Source organism: Cajanus cajan, chromosome 3, assembly GCF_000230855.2.
Source record: "Cajanus cajan strain Asha chromosome 3, NIPB_CcT2T_4, whole genome shotgun sequence".
Lineage (NCBI taxonomy): Eukaryota > Viridiplantae > Streptophyta > Magnoliopsida > Fabales > Fabaceae > Cajanus > Cajanus cajan.
Genome location: NC_138519.1, coordinates 23,856,337 through 23,878,733, shown reverse-complemented (window position 1 = coordinate 23,878,733; position 22,397 = coordinate 23,856,337). Strand labels below are relative to the sequence as shown.

At 33.1% G+C, this 22,397-nt stretch overlaps 1 protein-coding gene and 1 non-coding gene across 2 annotated transcripts; both read left to right on the top strand.

Annotated features, from left to right (window-relative positions):
- The first annotated feature begins 1,685 nt into the window (after positions 1 to 1,685).
- LOC145956638 (small nucleolar RNA R71) lies at positions 1,686 to 1,791 on the top strand. Its single transcript, XR_014432877.1, has one exon. It is a non-coding gene; the product is annotated as a small nucleolar RNA R71 (small nucleolar RNA).
- A 12,860-nt stretch (positions 1,792 to 14,651) lies between these two features.
- LOC145956526 (patatin-like protein 1) lies at positions 14,652 to 17,551 on the top strand. Its single transcript, XM_083072122.1, has 7 exons — positions 14,652 to 14,899; positions 15,545 to 15,732; positions 15,836 to 15,989; positions 16,237 to 16,383; positions 16,575 to 16,832; positions 16,936 to 17,105; positions 17,221 to 17,551. Exons 1-7 carry the CDS (start codon positions 14,720 to 14,722, stop codon positions 17,336 to 17,338), a joined length of 1,215 nt encoding a protein of 404 aa, XP_082928248.1. The 5' UTR covers positions 14,652 to 14,719; the 3' UTR covers positions 17,339 to 17,551.
- The last annotated feature ends 4,846 nt before the right edge of the window (positions 17,552 to 22,397 follow it).

The following is a 22,397-nucleotide window of genomic DNA, read 5'->3' as shown; positions in this document are numbered from 1 at the left end:
TTGGAAACTTTGTTGTTTCAAATACATTGAAACTCACTTCCTCATCTTGGACCCTCACTTTCAGCTTTCCTTCATCCATGTCAATGAGAACTCGAGCTGTCTTCATAAAGGGTCTGCCCAGAATCAATGGAACCTCCACATCTTCTTCCATGTCCATCACTACAAAATCAACTGGGAACATGAACTTGTCAACCTTTACAATCATATCTTCCGCTATACCATGTGGAATCTTGATGGATCTGTCTGCCAACTGCAAGGTCATTCTTGTAGGTCTCACTTCCACTTCTCCTATCTTTTTCAACAAGGATAAAGGCATCAAATTAATACTAGCTCCAAGATCTAAGAGTGCCTTACCCACTGACAGATTACCAATTGATACAGGGAGAGTGAAACTGCCTGGATCTCTGGACTTCTGAGGTAGAGACTTCTGTATAATGGCACTGCATCCTGCTTCAAGCTCCACAGTCTCTTCTTCAAGCATTCTCCTTTTCTTAGTTAACAATTCCTTCATGAACCTAGCATATGTGGGCATTTGCTCCATGGCTTCAGTGAAAGGAATATTAATCTGGAGCTTTTTTATGATATCCAGAAATCTCAAGAACTGTCTTTCTTTTTCTTTCTTGGAAGGAGCATGAGAGTAAGGTAAGTTTTGAATAGGAACAGTGGAAATTACCTCCTTTCCCTTCTTTTTCTTTTTCTCCTTCTCAACTCCATTTTTCTCTTTTTGTTTTTCACTATTTATAATCTCACTCTTATTGTTTTCTTCCTCATTCTTCTCAATCTCTTCCTCAACCTCCTTCAATTCATTATTTTCTCCCTCATTCTCAGCATCCTCATTGTTCTCACTCACTCCAACATCTTCACCAACTACCTTCCCACTTCTTGTTGTTATAGCTTGGCAATACTCCTTGGGGTTGGTCATGGTATTGGCTGAAAATGGTCCTCCAGACATGTCAGCCAATTGTTTAGCTAGCTGACCCACCTGTACCTCCAAATTTTTGATGGAAGCTTCAGTATTTTTCTGGTTATTCATAGACACCTGCATAAACTGGTTCAGAGTATCCTCCAATTTGCTGGTTCTTTCATGCATAGAAGGATAAGCAGGCTGGTGTTGTTGTTGTTGTTGTGGTGGTGGCCTATTGGATGGTCCAGCTTCATTCCTCCATCCATAACCTTGGTTGTTATTGTTGCTTCTCCAACCTTGATTTCCCTGCATATAATTGTTAGTGCTATAATTACGGGAATTAAAATTACCTCCTTGTTGTTGGTTCCCCACATAGTTGACCTCTTCTTCATTTGGAATTTCAGAGCAGTGAGCATTGGGATGATCTCCACCACAAAAATCACACTTTAAAGAAGGATTTTGTTGGGTTGAAAAAGAAGCAATAGCATGAAGCTGTTGTGGAATCTTGGCCATCTGCTTAGTCAATGCTTCAATTTGTTGAGATAGCAGCTTATTCTGAGCAAGGATTGCATCATTAGTGTTAAGATCAAGAACTCCTCTTCTATGAGATTGATGTCTTCCATGCTCTGCTTGTTGATCAGAAGATGCCAAAGACTCTATAATTTGAGTGGCCTCTTCTGGACTCACAGTCATCATGGTGCCACCAGCTGCTGCATCCAATAACATCTTCACCTCAGGTTTGATTCCATTGACAAAGAAATTAAGTTGAGCTATATCTTCAAACCCATGGTTAGGACATTTTCTGAGCAATGACTTAAATCTCTCCCAGGCTTCACAGAATGGTTCATCTGCACCTTGCCTGAAAGTAGTGATTTCTGACTTGGCCTTAATATACTTGGATGAAGGATAGAATCGGTTCACAAACTTATTTTCCACATCACCCCAGCTTGTCAAACTTTGATTTGGGTGAGATTGTAACCAAACTTTAGCTTTTCCTGTCAAAGAAAATGGAAACAACCTCAAATATACAGCTTCCTCATCAGCCTTAGGAATTCCCATAGTTCCACATAACTCATAGAAATTTGATAGGTGTGAGTATGGGTCTTCATGATCAAGGCCAGCAAATTGTTGTGAGCTAACCAAAGTAAGGAAAGCAGGTTTCATCTCCATGGCTCTAGAAGTGTTTGGAGCTGCAATACTAGAGAAATGTCTAGGACCATGTTGTTGTGCATAATCACCTAGGGTCCTTCTGGGAGGCCTAGTTGGTCCATTTCCACCATTATTATTTCCTGTTCCGTCTTCAGCCATTGGTTGATTTGATGAAGTAGAAGAATTTAGAAAATCTTGCTGTTGTTCTAGGATTCTCTCTAACTGTCTCAGCCTTCTTGTTCTGCTATTATTCCTCCTTGCTGTTCTTTCAATTTCAGGGTCAAAATGCAATTCTTCAGCTGGAGTTTTTCCTCTCATACAATTTTAAGAAATCTGCACAGGAAGGTGAATCCAAAAAAAAAAAAAAAATACAGCAAGACAAATATCTCTATTCAAAGTATTCACAAAATAATTTACAAAATTACTAAATCACAAGATTAAAAATTACTAAATAGCACCAAAATCCCCGGCAACGGCGCCAGAAACTTGATGGGGTTTTTTCGCAAACCTATCACTTGGCAAGTGAACCAAGTTTCGAAGTAGTATTTAAAGATCGTCCTCAGGGATTTGAGTGATTAGTAATTCTTACTCTAATGATTTAAAAGAAAATGATGTTCAAATTGCAGATGAGTGAAAATAGATTAAAACAACACAATAAAACAAATGTAATAAGGACAATGATTAAGAAACAAGGATTGGTTCGGAAGCACTTGCTAACTCATAGATCTTCTTAAAATAAATGCTATTCTAATTCCATTATTTCCACGTTCATTAAGTAATCCAACAAGATTCCTCAAGGTTGAATCCTAAAGTCATTAAGCTCAAAACATGATTCCTCTATGTTTTGAGTTCAACACTTCGCATTAAGAACAAGAACTTGAACAATGTGACTAACCAAATCAAGTCTATCCCTAGAACAAGAATTGATTAGGTGCAAGATTCAGTTCGGGTTTTCAAAAACGTTTTCCAACTGGATTCAAAAACCAAAAATTCATACAACGGGTGATCAAGCCGATATAAGCATTAAGTAAAGAATCATACACAAATAATGAGATTAAAATGCATATATTTAAGAAGGAGAAGAGTTAGTAGTTACATCCAACCAATCCTCAATGAAATTAGCCACTCATGGCCATTACAAATTCTGCAGCAAATTCCATAAGAGAGTACAAAGTTGGAAGTGAAAAACCAGAGAATTTGGGTTCCCTCCTTCGTGTGTATCCTCAGCCCCCCAATCTGTGTGTTACTAAAAAGAACACTTGCCCCCTCCAATTGGTCTCTAGCTGTAGCCTAGTGGATGTCCAGCTGTAGCCTTCATTAGTGGTTCAATTAGTGGAAAACCACTAATTATTTTTCCCTTTTTCCTTGTTTGTTTCTCCTTAATTTAAGGCCCCTTGTCTTTCTTTTTAATTTAGTGCTCATGTGCTTCTTGTTTCTTTCCTTAATTTTTGTCCCCCACTATTTTTCTCCTTAATTTTAGGCCCCACATATGTTCTGTCCAAGGAAAAGTTGGGATTTTTAACCCAAGGCTGCAGCTCTGGAATGGGGGCTGTAGCTCTGGAAGTGTTTCCATACGCACAAGGCTTCAAGGCTGCAGCTCTGGAATGGGGGCTGCAGCTCCAACTCTCTGGAATTGGTCTATATACGCACAAAGCTCCAAGGCTGCAGCTCTGGAATGGGGGCTGCAGCTCCAACTCTCTGGAATTGGTCTATATACGCACAAAGCTCCAAGGCTGCAGCTCTGGAATGGGGGCTGCAGCTCCAACTCTCTGGAACACTTCTTTTTGGTTCATGCTTCATGGCTGCAGCTCTGGTTTTGGGGCTATAGCCTTGGATTTCCAATTTCATCAAAACCTACACAAAAAGGAAATATTTTTAGCCAAAGAAACTACACTCTTGTAACTCCTTAGATTAATCTTAGTTCATCTATTTGGAGGGTCAAACATAACCAAAATTACTTATATCTCATCCAAAATAAGTGCCAAATTAAGCATAAAAATATGCAATTTGAGCACTTATCAGTTAATTGGAGAGTTTAACTCCATTTAACCTCCTTTGTTGATACATTCATTTTCTATTTTTTCAGTAGGAGAAAAGGGGTGGTATTTAGCAATGCTTGAGGGTGTGACTAGTAATTGGGCCAAAATTGGGCCTAGGAAAAATTTTACATATTAGACTCATTTTGCTCCTAATTTTTCATAGATTTGATTTAGATAGGTCTCATCATCATTGGATGAACCTAACTAAACCAAATCAAATATTTCTAAAATAAATCAAGTGAGCAAAATGAGCTTGGGCCGCCTAGCCTATGTCTTCCTCCTATGGCCGGATTCAGTATTCACTCTCTTCAAGCTTAGAAGCTTGAAGCACAAGCTTCTCCTTAGCTTTCTTACCAAGAAAGCTAAGTGAGAAGCTTGTTCTCCAAGTTTCTAAACCTTGGACGGTCAAGCAAACCCTACCATGGTTCCTAGTGAACCATGGTTAAGGTTAGCTTCCTCTCCAAGCTACCTCTCCCTATATATTTGTAACTCCTTCATTGTAGCTCACTTTTGACATTTTATGGGAAAAGAATTCAGAAATTCTCTCTCAATCAAGAGTCCCAAAACAAACCGTAGAGAACTCTCTCTATAGGTTCTCCCTCAAAGGTTCTTCAACCTTTGAACTTGGTTACTCAAGCTTCTTGAAGCTTCTTGAAGTGGCCAAACCTCCTTCATTGCTTCCTTCACCATTGGAGTTTCTTCAAGGTGTCTTCAAGCATCACAACGAGTCTCCTAAAGAGTGAAAAGGTCTTGGATGGATTGGACTTGGATGAACATCAATCTTCTTCAAGTTCCTTCCATCAACAGGCCTGATAAAGAAATATCAGAGCTAGGCAATTTCTTTGAGAATATGCAGGTAAACAATGATAAGTCGAAAGAGCCTAAGTCTAAAGAAACAACAACTCAACAAGATGAAAGAGAGGATAGAGAGTCAGTCAATCGCAACTGGCAGATGAAGGCTCATCATCTGCGAGAGCAAATCATTAGAGAGGCAATGGATGTAGTAAGAACTAGAAGTTTGTTAAGAATGCAAGCACAAATTGCTCTACTATCTCAAATAGAGCTAAGAACCACGGACGAAGCATTATTAGACAAAAGCTGGGTTCAGGCCATGCAAGAGGAATTGAGTCAATTCCAGAAGAATGATGTTTGGAAACTTGTTCCAGTGCCTAAGGACAGGACAATCATAGGAAAAAAATGGGTATACAAAAAAAAATTGGACGAATCTGGAAACGTGGTAAGAAACAAAGCAAGGTTAGTCGCGAAAGGGTACTCTCAACGAGAAGGTATAGACTTTACTGAAACTTTTGAACCTGTTACTCGAATAGAAGCCATTCGAATTTTACTTGCTTTTGCTGCATGTACTGGTATGAAATTATATTAGATGGATGTTAAGAGTGCATTTTTAAACAGAACAATTTCAGAAGAAGTTTATGTATGTCAACCTCCTGGTTTTGAAAACGAATTACTATCATCTTATGTTTTCAAACTAAATAAAGCTTTATATGGATTAAAACAAGCATCACGTCCATGGTATGAAAAACTAAGCTCCTTTCTAATAGATAATAACTTTATAAGAGGCAAGATTGACAACACCCTATTTAGAAAAATAATCAAGGATGATTTCATAATAGTCCAAATCTATGTTGATGACATAATTTTTGGTGCCACTAATGAAAATCTTTGCCTAGAATTTTCCAAGCTAATGCAGGATGAATTTGAGATGAGCATGATGGGAGAACTGAAGTTCTTCTTAGGATTTCAAATCGTCTGGTCAGACGAAGGTGTTAAAATTCATCAAACAAAATACACAAAAGAACTGCTACAAAAGTTTAAGATGGATGATGCGAAACCAATGAAGGCACCAATGCATCCTTCAACAACTCTTGGTCTAGACGAAGAATCACCAGATGTTGATAGCACAATGTACCGAGGAATGGTTGGTTCTCTCTTGTACCTAACAGCTTCGAGACCCGACATCATGTTCAACGTCTGCGTTTGTGCTAGATTCCAAGTACGACCTAAGGAGGTACAATTGCAAGCAGTTCAAAGAATTTTAAGATATCTGTAGGGAACACCTAACCTAGGCATCGGCTTCTATAGAAGCCAGAACTTTTCTCTTCTAGGATATTGTGATGCAGATTATGCAGGAGACAAATGGGAGAAAAAGGGCACAAATGGAGGATGTCATTTTCTTGGTCACTGCTTAGTTTCATGGACTAGCCGGAGGCAAAGCATGATTTCCCTATCCACTTGTGAAGCTGTGTATGTTGTCGCAGGCCAATGTCTCACACAGCTACTATGGATCAAACATCAACTAGAAGACTACGACATTTATGAAAGTAGTATTCTTGTACTTTGTGATAACCACTAGTACAAAAGAGGTGTACTACGTCGGACATTTTCAGCTTTTTACGTCAGAAAACATACCGACGTAGAAGCGGGAGACGTAAATTTTATGTCGGATTCGCAAAACCGACGAAAATTTACGTCGGACATTACGACATCCGACGTAAAAAAGTAGGAAAAAAAATAAAAATAAAAACATAAAAATGCCAGCAAAACAGGCCGTTCTGCTTCTAGAACAAGCCATTCAGCTTCATATAACAACTTAAAAGAAAACGCCCACTACCTATACAAATAGAACAACCAAAAAATCAAATAAAACAGATAGCCAGAGTAGCAATGCGAAGTAGAAAAGTGTTAAGGAAACCTTGATTCATACTTGAGGAGCAGCAACAATGTGCAAATGAGTAACAAAGGGTTCATCCCTTTGCAAAAGAAAAAAAAATGATTCAGTAACAAAGGAGAGGGAGAGGGTTTAGAGAGAAAAAAATGAAAAGTGAGGAAGAGTGAATGCGCGCGGTGTGCCTCGCGCTCTCTTATTCAAATTTGCGTCCTTTTTTATGTCGGACCCTACCAGGTCCGACGTAAAAAAGTTTGCAAAAATTACAAAAATGCCACCGCATTTTTTTTACGTTGGATTTAAGTATTTCTGACGTAAAAGAGGTGACATAATATGCTAATTTTCCACTAGTGAACACTGCTGCTATTAACATTTCCAAAAATCCTATTCTGAATTATAGGACTAAGCATATAGAGATTAAACATCACTTCATTAGAGATCATGTGCAAAAGGGAACATTTAAACTGATTTATGTTAAGACTGAAGAACAACTTGCTGATAACTTCACCAAACCCCTTCAAAAAGATAAATATGTTTGGCTAAGAGATAGACTAGGAATGGAATTGATAGATGGTCACTAGAATGTCATTTTCACCCTCTATTTCTTTTTGCTGATTACAAAGGGGAAGAGAAAGAATACAAATTCTATCAAACTAAACCAATCATCAAGTAAGGGGGAGAGCATTAACTTAGGGGGAGGAACCTCATGATACCTCATGATATTTGCTCTATGTCTGATACAAAATGCCTGATGTGTATAAACATGTATGAACTTGATAGATTTTATTTTTCATCATCAAAAAGGGGGAGATTGTAAAATTAGACGAAGCGCATCCACAATCCCACCAATTTTTTGAATATGACAAATATAATACCTATTGTTATTACTAACATGTGCATTAGTGTTTTAGTTGGATAACAAAAATTCCAAATAGTGGAATATGTTCAAGCATAATCTGGCTTGACAAAACATTAGACAATAGAAAGGCCAACATTAAGACTAAGGTTGATTCAGGCTAAAATCAAGATACAAAGTCTATTAGCAGAAACTTGAGGCATCAGACGCAAAATTGGCCAAGACACCGACATAAAGTGTCAATCAGAAAGAACCAAGACATCGACATAAAGTGACCATCAGAAATAAATAATATAAACTAGAAGACGAAGTTATCACTTCTATACTTAGACCAAAAGGGTAGTCAAGATCAGACGTAGTATCTTGTAACCAGACGATGTCAAGAATATTGAAGCACGTCTGAAGTCCACTAATCACATTGAAAGAAATTAGACAAGAAACACAAGAGGACATCAATGTGAATAAAAAAAATGGGCAAACATGCATTCACAAGTCAAAGCTGAGTGCGTCAGACAATGGACATCTATTTTTCAGAAAAAGACAGCACTGTAGCAGCTAAACTGATGAGGAAAGTACAAATATATTTAGATGATGATTGAAGTTAGAAATCAAAGAAATCAACTACATAGAGAGACTCCACGAATACAAGCAAACATTCAATGTAAGATCAAATGCATTAAATGAGAAGATCTGCATGAACATGATCGAAGCCTCCATCTCCAACGTCAAAAAGCTACGCTCCAAAGGACAAATAAAAATTCAAACAATGGGAAGATTTATCAAAAGTATATAAGTATCAAGACCAAGAAGAAGGAGATATAGAACAGAGAAGCAAAAAGAAAGCGTGTAATACATATCTCAATAAGAATCAACTATTTTCTGAATATCTGTGTAAAAACTAAGATAGCTTATCTTAGTGAGTGTTGCCAATAGTTCATCTTCTCTACGAGAGTAACCAAACACTCAGACACTTATCTCTGAAAAACTAAGGTTACGCACCTTAGTGAGTGTAGAAACTACCCTATCCTCTCTGTGAGAGTTATACACACACTCCATACCTACAACTTTTGTAAAGCCTGAAGAGGCTGGTAGAAAGAACACTTGTGAACCAGAAGTGGTTAAGAATACTAGCGTTGGTAAGTGAAGCCAACGGGCCAGGAGTGGTCACAAGTACTTGGCGAACCAGAAGTTGTTAAGAATACTAGCGTCTAGTCGACGAGCCAGAAGTGGCTGAGAATACTTGTAATCCTTTGTGATTAGTGGAACCCTTCTGCGGAAGGAAACTGGACGTAGCTCAAATTGAGTGAACCAATATAACTGTCCGTGCATTCTCCTCACTTTTCAGTATTACTTACTTTGCTCTTGTTCTATTTCGTTTTTCAACAAAGCTTTGGACGAATACATACTTGACCTTGTTAAAAATTACTTTACTAGACGATAATGTTTTCTAGACGGAAAACTAGTTTACTTAAACTCTTACATTGAAAATCAATTTTGCTGGAAAAAAAACATTAGACAGAAAAATCTGCTTAAGTTTTCCAACCAAGAGTACGAGGAGGAGTACGAGTGCCTGCTATTGAAGGTGAACACGCTCAGGCACGGAACCTGTTCGAGGAAATCCTCAAGCAAGACTTGCTCCGCGTGGAGGTCTTCCACGGCCTCGTGATGGCGACTTGGGAGTCCAACGAGCCTCTTAGAGCGTTGCTGAGGAGAGTCGAGGAGGCGCTTGAGGCGTGCAAGAAGCAGAACAGGGATTCCTAATCTATATCGGTTCTGAAAACCGATGTAGAAATCTATATATTTTTTATGTCGCTCTATTCTACATCGGTTTCAGAACCGATGTAGATGGCTTCACAGGACCAATGTAAAAAATGTATGTTGTAGTAGTGTCTGACTTTATTTCTGCCTTACATGCTTATGCTCTGTTTATTGGTTGAATAACTTTGACAATTTCATTGCTTATATTGGTTATATATGATTATCATCATTTGTCTAAGCTAGTTCCATGTTTTTTTTAGAGGGAGTCCCCTATGCATGTAGGATATCATAATCCATCTTTTGCGTTTGTCTTTTACGCTTAAAAGTGTTTTTTTTGGAAATAGACAAAGCAAAAAATTTCTTTTTAATATCAATGTCTACTCAAATCAATTTGGTAATCATAATTTCTATTAAAAGACTGCTTACTAGTTGTGCAAATGTCTTAAGACATCTTCTATCTAAAGAAGTCTAAACAAAACGTTATAGTCTTAATTTTTCTCAATAGAATGATTTTATGAAAATGCCTTTTACGAACATATATGTTTGTCATCATCAAAAAGTGGAAAATTTTAAAATAAAAAATGGAGTATGTATAATCAAAAGAAAATCTAGAATAAGTAATTATGAGTTTTTATGATAACAAACAAATTGTCTCAAGAGACTATTTTGGACTAAGCAAATGTCATATTTCGTCTATAAGATGAAGTGTACGAAGCAAAGTGCATCATCTGGATTAATACCACATTTATTTCTCGTTAGAATAGCATAATAGTCTTTAAGAAACACTAAATCTTTATTCCTTAATAGATCAAATGAAAAGCTTCCTTAAAAGGAAATGTCAAATCATGGCGTCAGGAAAGAAAGAGAAAATCCTTTATTTGTGGAAAAGACATTGCAAAGACTATTTTATGCTAGCCCCAACTGCTCTATGCTAGCCCCAACTGCTCTATGCTAGCACTACTTTACTACACTCAAAATAGAAAGAAATGATGATAATTAGCTTCCTAGATCAGATAAGAGATATATGCTTCACTTATAAGTATTTAATGCACCATTGGTAATCTCTAGGATCAGTAAGGAAGATAGACGAAGCAACTTGTGAAGAAATTTGAACGTTTAAATCAAACATTGCTATAATGGTTATCCTCTCAAGAACTACTATATAAGGGTCAAGCCTTCAAACAAAAAAGAGTAGAGATTTTTAAATTAAAAAGAGAGAAATGTTGTAAATAGAAAAATCATCATTGAGAAGCTTACTAACCTTACAAAGCTGAAGCACTACAAAGGAAATTTTAATTGAAATTCTTGTAAGTAGTTCTTTGTAGTCTGTTTGTGCTTAAGTTTAATAGTATAGAAGAGATGAAGCTATCATTGTAATTCTTGTTAAGTTTATTTGTAAGGGATTGAGTCTGGAGAGGCTTGTATAAAAGAATACCTATTGTTGAGCTCAGAGAGGCTTCACTAGTAGAAAAAGACTTTTAAAATCAATTGTTTTTTACTTTTAAAACTTGTTGTTTGACCAATTTTAAAAGTTGATCTTAAAAGTCCAATTTTTAAGATTGGTTATAAAATAATCGATCTCAAAAGTGAAGATTTTTAAGATCGGTTATAAAATAATCGATCTCAAAAGTAAAGACTTTTAAGTTCGGTTATAAAATAACCGATCTTAAAAGACCATCTTTTAAGATTGGTTATTTTATAACTGATCTTAAAACTATTTTAAAAAAATAACTGATCTATTTTTGAAGTATCCCAAAACAAAACCTACAAATCAAACAATACAAAAAAATTCATATACATTTTTTTTTCAATTAATAAGTCATCAATGAACTAAAATGTCTATATTTCCTATGTTATATGTCAACCATATATATAATTGAAATTTTTTTAAATACATGCAATACATACTTGTGAACATAATAAGTTAATAAATATGTGAAAATAATAGTATACATCCTAAACTAGGAAGCATCTGTGAAACTTGAAAATATAAACTAGTGAATGTAATGGTAAAGGAAATTGTAGCACAGTGTTCTCTAATGGTATTCAGAAGTTAAAACTCAGGAGTACACCAAGTAGAGTCCTGCACAAAATACTACTAGAAAAGTATCTTTTTCCTGCAAATTTTTCTACAAAATAATATTCACAGAATTTTTTTTGCGAATTTTCTTCCAATAATAATTTCGCAAAGATTTTTTATGAATTTATTTGAGAAAAATAATTTACAAATATTTCTTATAAAAATTTTTATGAAAAATAATCTACAAGAAATTTTTGCAAATTTTGCTACAATTTTAATGATCATAGAAATTTTTTTCCATGGTAAAAATTTTCAAAAAATGTTGAAAGAATTTTATTTTGTTTCTTGTGGATTTTCTTGTAAAAATAAATTCGCACGTAATATTTACTAAATCATAGAAAAATTTTGCAAGTAACTTTTCCTGCTGATTTTCCTGCCAATTTTAATCCGCAGGAAAAATAAAAAAACTTTTAAAATTTATAAGTTTAAGAAATAAAAGATTTTTAATTAAAAAAATATTATTTTACGAAATTATTTATAAATATATCGTTATAATTAATTTTAATTTTAATTTTTTTTTAATTAAATTAAATATATAAAATTTTATGAATATGATAAATTAATAATAATGAGTTTTAATTTAATGATAATTTATAAAATTTTAAAATTAAAAATATTTATTTAATAAAATATTATTTTACTAATTTATTTATAAATATTTAATAAATTTTTTCAATATAAAATATTAATAAATTAAATATTTATTTTAATTAAATGTATAAATTGATGAAGATGAATTTTAATTTAATGATAGTTTTTAAAATAGAATTATTTAATAAAAAACTAATGTTTTTCAGAATACTGAATATTTTAAGAGTTAAAATAATTTATAATAATATAATTTGGTTGTTCAATATAATGAATTAATCATTTTCTAAACTATGATCTAATAAATATTTAAAGAAATCTTCAAGTCCCGTATCGATTGGAAATAAAATAATTAAATAGTATATAAGTTGGGACAATACTTACCTTACAAGTTGATTTGTGTGGTTGAGTGGTAGACTTATAATCTATAATCTAAAAGTTTAAAAAGTTATGTATCACATGTTGGAGGCGTAGAAGCAAATTTCCTAATGCGTTGAAGAATTGTTAATAAAATTTATAGTACTTTCTTTGATTTTTTTTATAAGAAATTTTTTTTTTGTAGAATTTCTTGCGAAAAAATTCGTAGTAAAATTTCCTACAAGTTTTTTCGCAGGAAACTTACCTGCGAATTTTTTTCGCAAGAAATCTCGCAGGAAAATTTCTTGTGAATTTAAAAATTCGTAAAAACATATTATTCATGAATATATTACCTGAAGATAAAATTTCGCAGAAAAGGTCATAGCAACAGTGTTTGCTACGAGTTCTTATATAAAATTCACATGAAAAATCACATGTAATAAGAGAAATTCTAGTAATGAAACAATTAGCAATTGATCAAAAAAGATGTTGTTAAGCAATAATGACATGCAATTCGTCTACAATAGACATCTCCATACACCACACATTAGTCCAAAAATTATCGTCACAACCTTATCTATCATCCAACGAGTATTATCCTTAATCTCTTACTAAAAGTGGACGACCAAATGAAGATGATTTAAAGCTCATCATTGGGATTTTAAAAAAATTCACATTATCAACCAATACTATTAGTATAAATTATTTTTAGTTTAAATTAATTTATAAAAACTAAGAAACTCATTGTAAGGGTGTTTTGTGACTAAATACAGTGTAAAGTTGTTTTGCTACTAATGTCCATATTAAAGTTGTTTTACTATTGGTGTCTACATTTTTTTTTCTCATATCCTTTTACAATCACCTTCCACAACTATTTATTCCTTCATCCCTTATGCATCATATTTCAATCCTTCTACCAATGCATGAGATTCCTTTATAACAGATCTTAGTAAAAGTTTACACTGTATAAAACCGCAATCAAAATAGTAATCCATCTGAATACATATGAGAACTCAACTAACATATATAATTATTAAAGTTGGAGTGATAAGGAAGGTGTGGGTTCCACTAACATATTCTTGTTAAAATGTTTATAACTCTTATCCCATTTGCATTGCCCTGTATAGTTCTGAATATCTCATACATATATGTAAATTAATATATATGAATTGTGTAATGAATTTATCTTATACTATTAAAAATTAATATAAGCAAAAGCATTATTTTAAAAATGATACAGCCCCCCTTAGCACAAGTTGTGACGAAAATATTTTGAAAAAATAATCGAACTGATGACGGTGCATTCTTGGACATGGAATAGAGCTAAGGTGGAAGGAGAAAAACGTGCAATTATTGGTGAAGCCGAGTTTTGTGTAAACATTATCTTATACTCTTCATCTAAAAATATCAATCGTTAAATGCTTTTTTTCTAGTATTAAAAAAGTTATTTTTATCTTTCCTAAAACACAATGTATATTTTAAAAGGGCAAGAATAAATGTTTTGCACATTCTTCCACCAAGATACAAGAAGATGAACTTGATTTTATTTTAGAATTAAATATGATTTTAGCTCCTAAAGTTTTGTTAATTTTTTGGTCTTAGTGCTTACTCAATTTCTTTACTAATTTTAATCCCTAGACTTTTGTCACTATAAGTATAATATATGTACGTATATGTCTATTTGATATATAGTTACACACAATTTTAATGTTGATTTTCAATGAAATTTAACAACATATTTTTTATGTCACTATAGTTTATACTCACACTTTTTAATAATATACCAACATATAATGTAGTTATTGTGTGAGTAAAAGTAATTTTTAATGATATATATAGTGTCACTATAGGGTGTATGTCACTATATGAAAATTTTGTTGTAGTGTGTAGATTTTTACTTTTAGTCCTTGAACATTTTCTTACATTAACATTTTGATCTCTGGTGTTAAAATATTTTGTTCATGCAAACAAATTTTAAAGACAAACTAAATATAATGTATTCATAGACTAAAAATAAAATTAATAAAAATTCAGAAACTAAAAACGTATTTAATTACCATTCTTTATGAAACATTTGAATCGTTCAAACAACATATGTAAGTTGTGCATATTATTTAAGCAATGAACATTATCATCATAAAATTATTTGCGGCAATGAATTGTTTAATCTTGGCACTAGCATGTATCATCGGAAAAAAAAAACTCTATAAATACCTTCATATTTGTGCACAATTCACAATAAGGTGTTCATTCTCTAAAACTTCTATACTGTCTTGATATTCTAAAGCTTTTAGTCCAATTAATGGCTCATTTCCTTTTGTTTGTTTTGGTGTTTTGTGGTCAACTGATTGCTGGATTCAGTACCCAGAAACTACCTCCACCAAACTATGGAGACAAAATAAGCATTCTTAGCATTGATGGTGGTGGTATCAAGGGGATTATTCCAGCAACAGTTCTTGAGTACTTGGATAACGCTCTTAAGGTCCATGATCTCTTTGTGTGTGTGTGTGTTTTTTAATTATAATTCAGTAAATAATTTATTTATAGACAACACTATATGTGTGTAGTGTTTGGTGCATCTGCAGAAGGTGATAAAGCTTAAAACATTAATTGTATATATTATTGGAGTCAACGATGTTGAATGATATATATGATTAAATAATAGTCTGTTACAACTGAAAGGTATTTAATTAATAATTTTATGCTATTTCTTTAATTAGTATCTCCAAAAGAAGCATCTATCATGTCATATGCGAGTTCTGTCTATATATAGGTTCTGAGGCGGATAAAATCATTGTTATATATGAGTCAAAATCTTTTACTACTGTAATTGAAATTTTCACCTTCATTTTGAAATATTGCCTTGTATGTATAGATCGTTTAATATATTAAGTTAATCACTTATACACTACTAGTGTAAAACTTTTTTACACTGATAATCAATTATATCTTTTAATAGTACCATGTCACTTATTTATTTAATGAAATAATAATAAAATAAGCAACTTTAAAAGATATGATTGGTTGTCAGTATAAAAAACTTTACACCGGCAGTGTATAGATGATTAACTCTAATATATTTATACGGAAGTTTTATATAACTTTGTTTACTTTGAACTGCATGCAGATTAAGGACCCTACAGCATCCTTAGCACATTATTTTGACGTGATAGCAGGTACTAGCACTGGTGGAATCATTACTGCTATGTTAACAACCCCAAACACATCAGACCCAACTCATCCTCCTCTTTTTGCTCCTTGGCAAATCGTAGAATTCTATAAGCAAAATGGCCCTCGTATATTTAACAAATCACGGTATATAATTTTATCTGTGACATGCTAGAACATCATAGTAATAAAATTCTTATAATTTGACGAAATGATTGGAATTGGAATCATGTGATGTAACAAAATGCAGTCCTGGGGACGGTCCCAAGTATGATGCCTCGTTCTTGTACAATGTGACTCGTGTGCTACTGAAAGAAACACGATTGAATGAGACATTGACGAAGGTGGTAATACCAACTTTTGACCTCAAGCAACTCAAGCCAGTCATATTCTCAAGTTATCAGGTTAATATGTTTAGTTAATTTGTTTCAAAACTATATATGTTTATATTCTTATATTTAGAGTTTGGAGGGATACAAGTTACTAGAAGTATTTTTGAGAGCTTTTCTTTTAAAAGTAAAAAAGATTTTTAATATAAAAGTTATAAAAATACTTCTAAAATTATATTCAAACATACTGAAACCAAGTTTTGATGGAAAACAATACTAAGGTTATTTTTGGAAACTGAGTTGGTTCGTGCTATGATTGCAGCTGGAGACAGAAACTTACTTAAATGCCAAACTATCAGATATAAGCATCGGGACTTCGGCTGCACCCACTTTTCTACCACCCTACAAGTTTTGGAATGACGATGTTGAGTTCAATATGATTGATGGTGGAGGGGCTGCTGGTAATCCGGTAAATTAAAACTATTTATTAACCACTTTTTATTTAACTTAAATTCAGTGAAATAATTACTTCTAAAATTTATTTTGTGTAAGAGTAAGTTCTTATATTTATTTTGTTTCCTTCCAAGTAATGATATATTGTGGACGTGTACTATATGAAAAGTTTGACGAAATATAATGTTAAATTTAATTTAATTTTAGGCTGTGGTTGCTGTGAGTGAAGTGATAAAGCACGATGAGCATAAGGAAATCGTGTTACTGTCTTTGGGAACTGGAGAACAAAAAGTTGATACTGAGAAATACGATGCTGACGTGGCTGCTAAGTGGAAGGAACGAAATTGGTTACTGAGTGGTGCTATGCAAGATATTATTGGTAGGTCTGCCACAGACATGACCCTTTACTACCTTTCCACAGTCTTCCCAGGCCTCATCCCTCTCCAAAACTACCTTCGAATTGAGGTATACATATTTGAATAAATTAAACTTTGTCATAAATATATATATTATCCAAATTAATATATAATGATTTTTATAATAATATATACATGCAATGTCATGGCAGGAGTATAACTTGGATCCATCCTTGGATTCCATGGATAATGTAACAAAAGAAAACCTCGATAATCTTGAGAAGAAAGGAAATGAACTGTTGCAACAAAAGGTTAAGAGAATGAATGTGAATACTTTCATCCCATATGAATTAGACCTAACAAATGCCGAGGCTCTTGACAGGTACGTGCATGCGTGTCTCTAGAATTTTATTTTATTTAAATTATATGTCAGTGATCTTATATTAATTATTGGTGAGGCTAACATAATACTACTATTCTATTCTGTGTGGTTGAAGGCTTGCTGAGAAATTATATCAAGAGAGGAAGTTGCGTCTGAAAAGGAAATCTATGAAAAGAGGAAGACCGTTTATTCAACCTGTTAGAGTCCCTTTCGGCCCAAACCATGCAACTTAATTAAGCATTGTTATAATTATTATCGATAAACGTATTTGAATAAAAATGTCGTATGTGGCCTTATCTTATATATGTTTTATCCACGTTTGGTGTAATATACAATAAGTTTGTATTTATGTTGTAATAAGGTTCAATTATGCAACTCGTAGTTGTGAGCAGGACCATATCCATTATATATAAAATATACATCAATGTATATTATTTTATATTTCATCCCTTGTATGCAGCTTTTCTTCAGTCTCTTAAAAAAACAAATCATTTATGTAAAGACCACTGCATGTTCATAACATTAACTAATATATTTGCATGACATATATTAAAAATTAACTTATACATAAGAATTAATAATATCCCATTATATGTAATATGAAACAACTAATATTTATATATATGACATATATTAAAAAATTTTAATTTGTAGATAAGAATTAATGATATTCAATTAATATGATAGATTAACATGTGAGAGTTATAAGGTGGTATGGTTATTTGGAGAGAGACATATAGGACTAGAGCATAAGGATAAGGAGAGAGTGAATTCGAATCTCTCTACTAACATAATAATTAATTATTAATATTTATTTATATATATATATATATATATATATATAAAATTAGCATGTAAAGAAAACATGTCAAGAAGATCACATTTCATATAAATATATAATATATATATATATATATATATATCATTAATTAATTTAAATTATACACTTAATTATTGAAAACATGATTAGATATGTGCCTTAAAATTTCTAGTGTGTGACTGTTAAAGTCCTTACAATCAAGAAGTTGACTTTTCTTTTTCTTTATCATATACTCTAATATTTTAAATTATCAAAAGGACAAATCTAAAAAATAATTGTTTGTGATTGTGATGTATTCTTATTTCTTTTTTCTCAAATTTGAAACTTTTGAATTGTACCAACTATTAGTGTTTTTATCATTTTGCATACCTCTTCTATATATTAATTTAATTGAGAATTTGTTTTTATTTAAGAAAGACGGAGGTTTTGTCTTTCCTATTGCATTACGAGGGATACATTAGAATAAGGAAAACGCATCGAACTAAAATAAAATTCGAACACTTTTATGTTTTTATTATAATTATTTCCCTCATTTTACTTAATATCTTATTCTATTTTGAGATTAAGACAGATACTTTTATTTATATATATATATAGATAACTTATTAGTAAGTATATCAACAATTATAAGAAAACTATTTTTTTATACATGTATTAGAGGTATCCTAGGATTTTCTTTTTTGGAAAAGCCAAAGATTTAATTAAATAGAAATGCGTAAAGTAAGTACAAAGTGGCCCATTTCAAAATTCAAGTACAATTACTAACACACAAAAACTGGAAGAAACAGAATAAAGTATAAGAAATTGAACCTGCCCTTTTAGCCAAGACAAAAAAAAAAAAAAACCTATGCAACACATTTGTAACAAAAAAAAAAAAAAAACTATGCAAGAATACCTAACATTTAGCCAATAGCTTGCAGCAGTAAGATCCAAATTGAACCTGCCCTTTTAGCCAAGACAAGAACAAAGTATAAGAAATTGACATATACCATCACATTGTTACTCATCATGAATACATAAGGATAATAACTGCATGCACTATAATATCATAAATTAAATAGGATGGTAATTAAAATGACTTATCTCTTTAACTTACGTGTGTAGTTTTTGTAGATATTTGTTATAGAATATAATTTTTCTCTACTTCAATCTCAAGTTTGATAGAATTTTGTACAAGTTTTATCATTTGTATTATATGTCATAAGACATATATTTATGGAGATAGTAGGCAGGAGACCTACCATTTCATGTTGAGCAACGATTGTTCAAACCATACCCTTTTATGTAAAGTTACAATGATTCAAAATCATGTCCATTCATAAAGAGTTATGATGCTCCTACCCATCAAGGATCCATCTAATAACTATAGGTTACAGGATTTTATGAATACTCACATTTGACTTTCAATATTCATCGATCACATAAAATGGATATTTCAAGAACCATCAAAATACCATTCAACCAATATTTTACAAATCAATGGAAGGCCAAAACAAAAAATAATTTTTCTAACACAGCCCACCAACAATTATATAAGATAGTGAGAGAATCTTATATTTGATTAGATTGTACATTTGATATTGTAACGGTGAGGTTAGAAAAGTATTCCCAAGATCATAAATTTGAAATCACGTACTTGCTCTAATACCATATTGACACTTATCTAATTTTATTTATTATCGACAAAGCCTTATCGTATACATAACTCCAAATTCTTTATGACATCTTATCCATTTATCCTTATCTATGACATTGTATAGTGATATGATAAGATTTTCTACCTAACCTTATCTACATAATAAGGACATCTTTAGCATTCAAGATTCCCACATGCTTTGAAAGCACAATTGTCACTTTAGTTTAATTTGATAGAAAGTGAAAAGGTATATTGTCCTAATTTGGATCGAGTCAAACTCTCATACGTAGGATGATGATAAAGATACATAGTCTTATTCATTATTTCTTCCATTAACTATGTATTGTAATCATATGTCAAATCTTCAACTTTCTGGATTTCTTTATCTGGAACATAGATTTTTGATGTGGACTTTAAATATCTTGTCCCTTGTGAAAAGTTGGAAGGAAATATCCTATTGCTAGGATAACAGTCATTGGTTTGAGATGAGCTTGCCTGATTGGAATTTGTTGGTCTAGGCTAATAGTAGTTAATTTCACATAAATGTCTAGCAAGTTAAAGTTTATAACTACGATCCGAAGAATACTTGGGTTTGAGCTTGGAGAGGCTTTTCGAAAGTGTTAAGCCAGAGGAAGCGCATCCGCAATCCCACCAATGTTATGAATGTGACAAATATAATACATATTGTTATTAATAACATGTGCATTAGTGTTTCAGTCGGATAACAAAAAGTCCAAACAATGGAATATGTTCAAGAATAATCTGGCTTGACAAAACATTAGACGATAGAAAGCCCAGCATTAAGACTAAGGTTGATTCAGGCTAAAATCAAGATACAAAGTCTATCAGCAGAAGCCTGAGGCATCAGACGCAAAATTGGCCAAGACATCAACATAAAGTGACTATCAGAAAGAACCAAGACATCACATAAAGTGACCATCAGAAAGAACCAATATAAACTAGAAGATGAAGTTATCACTTCCATACTCAGACGAAAAGGGTAGTCAAGATTAGACGTAGTATCTTGTAACAAGACATGTCAAGAATATTGAAGCACGTCTGAAGTCCACTAATCACATTGAAAGAAATTATACAAGAAACACAAGAGGACATCAACGTGAATAAAAAAAAATAGGCAAACATGCATTCACAAGTCAAAGTTGAGTGCGTTAGAGAAAGGACATCTACTTTTCAGAAAAAGACAACACTGCAGCAGCTAAACTGATGAGGAAAGTACAAATATACCTAGATCATGATTGAAGTCAGAAATGAAAAAAATATACTTATCTCTGAAAAACTAAGGTTACACACCTTAGTGAGTGTAGAAACTACCCTATCCTCTCTATGAGAGTTATACACAAACTCAAAACCTACAACTGTTGTAAAGCCTGAAGAGGCTAGTAGAAAGAATACTTGTGAAGTAGAAGTGGTTAAGAATACTAGCGTTGGTGAGTGAAGCCAACGGGCCAGGAGTGGTCAAGAGTACTTGGAGAACCAGAAGTGGTTAAGAATAATAGCGTCTAGTTGACGAGCCAGAAGTGGCTGAGAATACTTGTAATCCTTTGTGATTAGTGGAACCCTTCTGCAGAAGGAAACTGGACGTAGCTCAGATTGAGTGAACCAGTATAACTGTCTGTGCATTCTCCTCACTTTTCAGTATTACTTACTTTGCTCTTGTTCTATTTTGTTTTTCAACAATGCTTTGGACGAAAACATACTTGACCTTGTTAAAAATTACTTTACTAGACGATAAGCTTTCTAGACGGAAAACTAGTTTACTTAAACTCTTACGTTGAAAATCAGTTTTGATGAAAAAAAAAACATTAGACAGAAAAATCTGCTTAAGTTTTCCAACCAAGAGTATTCTTTCAAAATAACTCTAAAATTTTCCTTCGAATCCGAACACACACATTCAATGCCCCTTTCTATGTGTATTTTCGCTAACATTAATTGGTATCAGAGCTTGACCCCTTGGGTTGAGCATCTAACACTGCAGGGGAAACGATCATGGAAAATGAAGGATAAGCTGTAAACTGACGAAATCTCTTCAAAGGAGCAAAATATGACTACTGGAAGCAAAGAATGATTGCATTCTTTGATGCATGTCATATAGACACGTGGGACGTCATTGAGCAAGGAAACTACATTCCCCTAGATCAAGCCAACAATGAGAAACCCAGAGCACAATGGACTGAAGAGCAAAAGCAAAGATTCATGCTGAACTCCAAAGCACGAAATGCGCTCATGTGTGCTCTGTCTGAAGAAGAATACACTAAAGTTCACAGCTTTAGAAGTGCCAAACAAATGTAGGACACCCTAGCTCTAACTTATGAGGGGTCCCTAGAGGTAAAACGCAACAAGCTAAGCTTGTTGGCACGTAAGTATGAACTCTTTAAGATGGAAGAAAGTGAATCTATACAGACTATGTTTGGAAGATTCCAAACCATCATAAATGAATTTTCCTTCCTAGGTAGAACTTATGATAACTTTGATCATATTGACAAATTACTTTGTATTTTACCCAGGAAATGGAGATCACAAGTTACTGCTCTGAGAGCATCTAAAAATCTGGAAAAGCTCTCCCTAGAGGAACTCGTTGGACTACTTAAAGTTCATGAGTTGGAGTTACAACAAGATGATGCTGGTAAAACAGAAGTCTATTGCATTAAATGTGCAAAAGAAAAAATCAACACCATCCTCCTCAAAATCTCTAAGGATCAATGATATGTCCGATGAAAGTTGCAGTGAAGGAAACTGTGACACAGACGATGAAATATCCTTCCTGTCAAGGAAGATTCATTCAATGATGAAGAAAAAGGGAGGAATACGATGGAGA

Bases quoted from the DNA above. Each gene is read 5' to 3' on its own strand.
- LOC145956526 (XM_083072122.1), top strand. From the start codon at position 14,720: ATGGCTCATTTCCTTTTGTTTGTTTTGGTGTTTTGTGGTCAACTGATT. The intron at 16,833-16,935 runs GTATACATATTT...ATGTCATGGCAG, and splicing joins AAAACTACCTTCGAATTGAG to GAGTATAACTTGGATCCATC. The intron at 17,106-17,220 runs GTACGTGCATGC...GTGTGGTTGAAG, and splicing joins AATGCCGAGGCTCTTGACAG to GCTTGCTGAGAAATTATATC.